Source organism: Bombina bombina, chromosome 6 (assembly GCF_027579735.1).
Source record: "Bombina bombina isolate aBomBom1 chromosome 6, aBomBom1.pri, whole genome shotgun sequence".
Classification (NCBI taxonomy): Eukaryota; Metazoa; Chordata; class Amphibia; order Anura; family Bombinatoridae; genus Bombina; species Bombina bombina.
The window spans coordinates 647,476,245-647,485,360 of record NC_069504.1 but is presented as its reverse complement, the minus strand read 5'-3'; the positions used below and the strand labels follow the sequence as shown (position 1 = coordinate 647,485,360).

General features: G+C 39.9%; 1 protein-coding gene across 1 annotated transcript; it reads right to left on the bottom strand.

The window, feature by feature from the left end:
- Positions 1-2,518: 2,518 nt before the first annotated feature.
- TLNRD1 (talin rod domain containing 1) lies at positions 2,519-5,161 on the bottom strand. The gene has a single exon (XM_053716010.1). It carries the CDS (start codon positions 4,912-4,914, stop codon positions 3,859-3,861), a length of 1,056 nt encoding a protein of 351 aa, XP_053571985.1. The 5' UTR covers positions 4,915-5,161; the 3' UTR covers positions 2,519-3,858.
- Positions 5,162-9,116: the final 3,955 nt, after the last annotated feature.

The following is a 9,116-nucleotide window of genomic DNA, read 5'->3' as shown; positions in this document are numbered from 1 at the left end:
TTTTATTCTATTTTGGGCAACATTAAAAGACAAATTCACCCATGCAAGTAGTTAAGACTTGACTGTATTCCAAGCACTGGGAACATCCTCAAACAAGGAAGGTCTATTTCTGCTACTGGTCCTTTATTACATATCTTTACTAAAAGGAATACTGCAATATTCACTTTTTCCGTATACTGTAGGTGACTGGTTCAACTGGCAAAAGTATCTATTTCAATGCCATGATAATAAGGTAAAGGAGCTATTTGTACACAATATTGGAAACACATTAAGGGGGAGAGAAAAATTACACAGTACAATGTCCCTTTTATAAAGTACTAGTCAAAGTCTGTGTACACGGGCCAAAATGAGAGCCCAGTCCTCCTCCACCCGTCCCACTTACTACCGCTCATAAAAACATTCTGCAGCATAGCAGTCCCACCCACTCCCAACCCCCTCCAGCAATGGGCCGCCCACCCACCTCCCTCCTAACCCTCTCAGGCCACCAACAATCGGCACCACCACTACCCAACACAGTGCCCCTTTCTGCATCAATACCTCTGCCTGTCTATTTCTGCACTGCAATCGTGGGGCATGCAGAAAAAGCGCAATCTCGCTACTTTTAACGAGATCGCAGCAGAGGACCAGTCGTTAAGGCTTAGTATGTTTGTCTCGCGCTGCAATCTCTACTGCGTATTGAACAAACATAGTTGGCCTTTTATTATATAGGATACTGAAAATGATTAAACTAGAAGTATGACTACTCAAACCCCAGGAATAAAACTCAGCTTCTACTAGATTTTTCTATGATTCCTTTGTCCTTAACATTAAAAAAACATTTTTATTTCAACAGGCTATAATACATAATGTACTTCCTGTATGTTAAAGGTTCTCTCGGGGTGTTCAGCTAGGCAAGAGGCAACACACGAACCTTTACCGTCCTCTCATAACACGGAAAAGATTTTTCTATTCTTATGACCAGAAAATGCAAATGATCTATACTTGAATCTCTCCACACTCGTGCAGTGTTGGAGATACTTTGGCTATGACTGCACAGGTCTCATTTGCATGATTCAGATAGTATACCATTTTATACAACTATTATCAAATAGCCTTTATTTTCTTGTTATCCTTTGTTGAAAAGTAGGACGGTAAGTTCAGGAGCATGCATGTGTCTGCAGCACTTTATGGCAGCAGTTTTTAAACAATGGCAGCACTATTTCCTGTCATGTAGTGCTCCAGACAGTGCCCGCTATCTATCTAGATATCTCTTCAACAAAGACTAACATGAGAACAAAGCTAATTTAATAACAGAAGTAAATTGGAAGCATTTTTTTAATTGAACTCTCTGCCTGAATGATGAAAGAAAAAAATTGGGTGTCATGTCCCTTTAAAGGTTAACATTAATATCAGTAACTAAGAAATAAAAATATAAAAATGAAGCTTGTGTTATGGCTTTAATCTCTGTGTAACTCATTTGAAATACAGGATTATAACATTAGCACTAGAAGATTTAATATCTGGATTTTGCTACACTATTATGTAGGCCAATTAGTATGTTTTTTCCATTAAAGTTGGCAACTCAACCATAAACACCTTTTGCAGCTTATCTTTCAAACTATGTGTTCCAATGCTTTTATTTTATATTGTATTTTATTAAACAGCATCTATGTTTAAAGTGATAGATTACACTCAGAGTAATGCAGTTGTATTCATGATTCAAAGCCTCATTTGAGATGAGAAACATACCTTTTTAATAGGTGAAATAAATACTCCAGTTCATGCAAGATAAAAACGGACATAGAAAACGACAATCGTTTTATTATAGTGTAGAATTTGCAGACACACTCATTAAAACCCACCTTTCCCAACAAATAAGTCAGCACACGGGAACAAAAGGAAAAATCATTTATGCTTCACTCCATGGGCTCCCAACACACTGCATTCACGCCCCACTGCAGGATTTCAAAAGGGAGCTACATCCAGCAGCTAAAAGCCACAAATGTCCAAAATATAATAAAATCTGAGGTAACCTTTTCATTCCTGCAGATCACACACAGCAACATTCTGATGGGAAAATATGTTAGGCTTTGAACTGCACCCAGCACAAGTTTCAAGCCCTATTAATGCCACTTTAGTGCCAAAAGGGAATGAAAGCGATGGCTCTGCAAAGCTTCTTAAACTCCTCTGGAACTGAAAGTGTGAAAAAGGCCTACTGTGAAAGTGTATCTTACAAAAATTCTGTTTGATTAGACCAGTTAATGAAGAGTTATGTTGCTCTTAGATAGTGGAATGGATAGAGAATATATATATATATATATATATATATATATATATATATATATATATATATATATATATATATATATGTATATATGTATATAGTCTTTGCTAAATAAATCTAATTTTTAGTGCCATGCCTAAAAAAAAAAAAAAAAAAATTGTCCCTGTCTGCGAACAAGAATAAAATTGTTGGTGAAAATGTATAAAAACAATAATTAAAATAAAAAAAAAGTTAAAAAATTGAATGACATTAATCTAAGAATTGCAATGAGATTTAATAATGTACTAGTGTTGTTTTGAAGGCTCTGAAACTGTAATAAAATAGTCAAAACGCACAAGGTGAAAACCACTAATATTTACAGTTGAGTGGAGTGTTAAAGGCCAAAATACAAATCAATAAACAAATTAACACATTTCACAGAATAAAATATCTGTCTAACTAAAAAAAAAAAAAATATATATTTTCCTTAAAGGGATACTGAACCCAAATTGTTTCTTTCATGATTCAGATAGAGCATGCAATTTTAAGCAACTTACTAATTTACTCCTATTATCAATTTTTCTTCGCTCTCTTGCTATCTTTATTTGAAAAAGAAGGCATCTAAGCTAAGGAGCCAGAAAATTTTTGGTTCAAATTCTGGACAGCACTTGTTTATTGGTGGATGAATTTATCCACCAATCAGCAAGAACCACCCAGGTTGTTCACCAAAAATGGTCTGGCTTCTAAACTTACTTTCTTGCTTTTCAAATAAAGAAACCAAGAGAATGAAGAAAAATTGAGTAAGTTAGAACGTTTCTTAAAATTGCATTCTCTATCTGAATCACGGAAGAAAAAAATTGGGTTCAGCATCCCTTTAAATTTCAAGTGGAACAATATTATTTCCATGAAAATATATCAATTTATTGGTGTCATTCCAGATTTGTTCCACCAATATGAAATTTCTAATTCAGATGGCTCAAAATTGAGATTTGAAACAAACACTGCTCCCCCCACCATATGCTGCATGCAAGCACAAAATGAAAGCACCAACATAACCTAAACATCTTAATATAACAACAGTTGTTTTGGGGGATGCACAGAATTTAAAGTGTTATATTTCCATTAGAAAACATTTGAAACAAGGATGTGTTATCTTCAAATAAGTATGTTTTGTTTTTTTTTTGTTTTTTGTTTTTTAAAAAAAAAAAAAAAGATAAATACATTAAAATGCACTTCTAAAACTGGTGCAGCATTGATTCTAGTATTTTGCCTTTGGTATCAAATATATTTTTGGGCTGCAGTGTCAATTGAGATTTACAGCAACTCAATAAAGGTTTCAGAGCCTTTCAAAACAAAATAGTTTGCTTCCTACTAAAAAAAAAAAAAAAAAAAAAAGCTTAGACAGCCACATTTTTTTCAGACAACACTTTCACAGTAAACTTCTCAAAACATTAGTCACATACAATGGTATATTCAAAGTTTAGCACCTTCAGTTCCACATTAGAGCCTAAAGTGCATTATATAGTTGCATTGCAGACTCCAATATAGCTCTGAGGAGGGTAACATGGGCGTAATTAACATTCTTTGGTAAAGGTGAGGGAAATTGGTGACCCCATTTATGGGGATTTCACAGAATTAGAGTTTACTGGCGGCAGAGTTCTAGGAGATGACCTCTCTCTCAGTGCCTGTGACAGCAAGTTGCACCCATCAGAGACAGCACAGGCCGAGCTCCTTAACCTGTCCTTATAGTCTGTCATCTTGCTGCTGCTGTCAGAGTGCTGGGCAATATCCCTGAGGCATTGGGTGAGAAGGACACATGCAGACACCACGCTCATGGCTCCCCCAAGGATGGCTGTCTGCACTGCTTTGCCCTCTGGCTGCAGGATGGCTGCCCTACCCAGGAAGTGGGGCTCTGTGGCAAAACCTACTAGGGCATGGACAGCCTGAACAAGGGGACCACTGAAAAGAGCACAACGATTTCTGGATAGCTCGCTGGGCGATGTCTTGACCTCTTTCACACAGGCTAGCAGTGCGGTGGCACTCGTGCTCATACACTTTACCCCCAGTTTAAATTGCTCCTTGGCAAACTTGTCCTTGGATTTATCACTGGCAAACACGCTGGCGTCAGTAAGGATCTTCAGGTTCCGGGACAAGTTCTGGGAGACCTCGAGGAGCAGCTGTGGGGTGAGGTCGGCCAATGGCACTGTCCGGAGTGTGGCACAACTCTGTTCTACTTCGTGCCGACATCTGGTCACTTTATAGCGGTCGACCAAGCCCGGTAATGCAGCCTGGGAGCCGGGCATCTCTACGGCAGCCAAATAAGCAGCGTGGGCCGACAACTCGATGAGGGATACAACTAAGTCGCCCATCTCCTGTAGACTCTCGCCCACCTCGGCGAAGCGACCCATATTGAGCTGGCTCTGGACATCGTGGGTCAGGATGGAGAGGCCTTTAGTCCTGGCGATTACGGTGTCCCGGCATTTCTCGAATGCTTCGCCCACCTGAGCAGAGCTGTCTGCGCTCACAGGCCGGGGCTCGCTGGAGAGCAGTAGGAGGTCCGCCACTAGCTGCATCTTAGCCTTGCACTGGTCGCAGATGGTCAGCAACTTCTTACGGGGCTGGGAGCCGCCCGGGGCCGTACCGGAGGACCGGGCGGAGCCACCGCTAGCCATCACGCCTGGAAGAACCTCTCATGCCTTGGGCAGCGGGAGCGGGATCCCGGGGACTCCCCCACCGCATCATTCCATGGAGGAGTGTAGGGCACTGTTCGAGAATCGCCTTTCCCACGTCCCCTTGCAGAGGTTTGCTGTCTTCCTCACATGCCGGAGGAAGCTTCTCTTTCAACGGACAAACAGAAGCAAAGAGACCCGCCCAAAGTCAGCTTTCTGCCGGTGCGGATAAGGAACGTGGGACGGAGCCGCCCAGAACCCCAGCCTGTGATGTCACCAGTAGGGAGACTGAAGACAGCGACATCTAGAGGACACTCGGAATACAGCGACACCAATAACTTGTGGTAGACTAAACCTTTTAGATGATAGAGGCCTATATCGATCTCAGTCCTGTTTATCTTACAACGGGTTAATGTGTTTGCAAGAATATTATTTTGACTTTCTGCGTGCCATGAAGAATTAGATACACGTGCGCGGTTGTGCGTAATTTATTTCAAAGTATATTTTACCCGTGTCTGTCCATAAAAGTAGCTAATTCAAGTATTTGAACTGTACCAGTTAGGGATAGGCTAGTAATCTTTTTATAGTGCTTCATAGCCTTAATTTTCTATTCATACATTTATTTAAAAAAGCCTAAGCTGGACTGGGGGTAAAAATAACAAATTGCAAAGTAAGTTTAGCAGTGAGAGGTAACTGGGCTGCAAGGTTTATTATTTGTCTTCCATATAAATATTGGTCAACCACAGAATGGGCATGGGGGAGAGTGTCAGGACTGTGATTAGATCTGAGATCAGACTCTTGCAGTCCATGTACTCACAAACAAGATCTTAGATCAGATCCATATCCCTGCAGTCATATTACAGCCACATTCATTGGAGCTCAGATTAGACAGCTGGCTCTGCAGCCCTTCTATTAGCTATATGGTATGGCACATAAAATTCTGTGACCCTGCAGCCATCCTGTTAGCCACGTGTAATTTCAGAGCTCAAATTAGACTTCTTTCTTTGATACTCCTCTGCCCACCACCTGCCAGGACGGAACCCATGATCACAGAGAGTTTTGGGTACTTTCTTTTATGGCATACCCATCAAGTGTCCCAAATCTTGCAGGATTGTCATAGGTTGGAAGGTCTACCCACAGTCCCTCCCACTGCTTCTTTTGGCAGACCAAAATGAGAGCAATTGTCCAAATGTTAAGAGATTTCACTGGCTCTATGACACACCCTGTCCATCCATGGCACAATAGCAGCTTCGCCAATCAAACACCAGTGGGACATTGCAAAACAGTAACCCTCCCCTCCCTGTCCCAAAAAGCCTTTGGGAAATGTTGGGAGGTATGATTTTTAGTAGGGTTAGACTGATATACTAGTGGATATGCATCTTTTGAGCTAAAATGTTCCAGTATTAATCAGTTCTAATATTGTCCTTTCTTTGCTGAGTGCATCTCTCAATTCTATAAGGGCATCACATTGTTAATGTCGTTAATGTCATTTCTGGTCTGTTAGCTCCCAATGTAGAGAATAATTAAAGTGAAGGTTAAGTTTTAGCCTTCATATTTCCGATTTATAATTCTCTTACACTGTTAAATCGAGTCGCTTTATTTTTTAAAAATAAAGGTTAGTTTTTTATATAGTTTTAAACATTGTTTTTTATTACCGTTGCCTTCTGATTCTCCTCCCATTCCGTATTTCCTGGTTTATGATATAGTGACGTATAGAGCGGTCCCACCCGCTCTATACATGTCTACTAAGCTTGTGCACATAGAACATATAATACCCGCGCATGCGCATCCTTATGTCACTATCACCTTTGCCCATGCGTTAATCCCGGTCATTGCCCTTTGCAGCGCTTTTGAGATGAGATGCGGTTAAAACACTGCATGAAAAATAAAATTGGAAATGCGCATGCGCGAAACGTGGACTCGCTCGCCTGGCCACTATGAACACTAACAAGTTACGCATGCGCATATTGACCCAGATTATGCTGACGTCAATTGACGGCCCGCCTAATGGCCAAAGAATCAATTGGCTGTCTAAACAACGTGATCGTTGTTTATAAAAAAAATAATTAAACGGGTTGATTTTCGTATAGCGCAATGGATTAGAAAAAGCGAATATATCGAAGGTACTAAATAAATCTATAACTATTGATGAATGAAAGTGCTATTAATTTTGGTTGTTAAATTTAGTTATTCATTATAAACGATATTAGTTTACCTTCATTTTAAGCATTATTTCTTATAGTCAGGGGTCAAGTCCTACAAAAAGAAGTGTGGGAACTCACCAAGACTTCTATCCTCCCTCACAATTAATATTTTTTATATATATATATATATATATATATATATATATATATACACTCACTGTATTTATATGTATATAATCAATACACTTAGGTTAATAAAAGCAAATTAAATCCAATAAAGGGTTAAAAGCCTTTGGGCCTGAGAATTCTCCTCTATCATAGAGTCTCAACCATTTAAGGTGCAATAGTCCTGTTTCTGGGGAGGGAAGCTAAATAACCCTAGAGCAACCAACACAGAAATGTAAGCACCATGTGTAATAAAAGATAATAAAGATAATATTCATAACAGGGGTGATAACAGGGCAGCACAGCTGACAGTCTTACACTATGGGGTAGATTTATCATTGTGCGAGCGGACTTGATATGATGTAGCGTATCATGTCCGCTGCACATCGATAAATGCCAAGCATAGGCTGTCGGCATTTCTGCTGGTGCAATGCCGCCCCCTGCAGGCCGATAGCAGGGGGTGTCAATCAACCCGATCGTATTCGATCGGGTTGATTTCTGTCTGCAGCCTCAGAGCAGGTGGACAAGTTATGGAGTAGCCGTCTTTTGACTGCTGCTTCATAACTTCTGTTTCCGGCGAGCCTGAAGGCTCGCATGGAAACGGTCATTAAACTCCATATGGAGCTTGATAAATCGGCCTCTTAGTGTATTGTAGGAAGTGTTACTACCCATTACTAGATGATCTCACTATCCCGCTAACCAGACTGTATGCCAGCTCCTACCACCAGCAGCAGCAGTGTTTACTGAAGAGTTTCTGTTCTGTGCCCAGAGGGAACTTAGTTCCTCCTGCAAAAATAGTTCAGGAACTCCGTTCCCGCCCAAATTGACCCCTGCTTATAGTGTATATATTTTATTTCCACACCTTTTTACTCATCATAACTTATACTGATAATCTGAAATATATGTATGTGCATTAAACAAAACAAAGTAGTATCCATTATTGCAGGACTTCAGAAACCTATATATCCCCAGAGCAGAACACATTTTATCTATCAATAACAGAGATAACAGTTAAACCAACTTTATCGTGTCCACAAAATCATCATGTGGTAATATACTCAAGTCCACAATCATACATATGGTCAAGTAGAGGAGGAAACCAGAGAACCAGGAACAAAAAAGGCCTAGATTACAAGTGGAGCAATTAATCATCGCACGCCATTACAAGTGGCTGGTTATTGCTACCGCAATCGCTGGTTAATTTTATAAATGTCCACCAAATGCCCCAAAATCAAGTGTAATATACTTTATTAAAAAATAAAGATAGTAGCATCTTTATTTTTTTTAATAAAGTAACTGCACTTAGCAGTTTTTGGATGGTAAAGTTGGCAGGTGTAGGGTTTTAGAAAAAACCAGCACTGAAAAGTGCCTTTACATTGCAGTCTATGGGAACTGTGTGTTCCCTGTAAATATGTATGTATATGCTTATATACCTATATATGTGTTAATAAATATATATGTATATAATCATATCCATGCACAACTTAATCCTTTCACTGCACTAGTTCTCTTGAAAACATGGCTCCCATTGGAGCCTATGGACGCGTGCTATCGTGAGCACAATGCTTCCCAGCAATGCGAACGTGAGCTAACTTATAATACGGTCGCAAGCTAACTTATAATACCAGCCCACATTTGTGTGCGCTGATATTACTCAGTGGAGCCCAAATATCGCTTTTGCAAAATTGGAATTTTGTGCTCCACTTGTAATCTAGCCCAAAGTGGGGCAAATAACCACCATGAATGGGTGGTGGGGGGGGGGGGGCACAGCAATACTAGGGACAGTCTAGTAAAAATTAAACTTTCATGATTCAGATAGGGCTTGCAATTTCAAACAACTTTCCAATTTACTTTTATCATCAAATTTGCTTTGTTCTCTTGGTATTCTTTGTTGAA

Coding starts and splice junctions, on each gene's coding strand:
- TLNRD1 (XM_053716010.1), bottom strand. CDS start 4,914: ATGGCTAGCGGTGGCTCCGCCCGGTCCTCCGGTACGGCCCCGGGCGGC.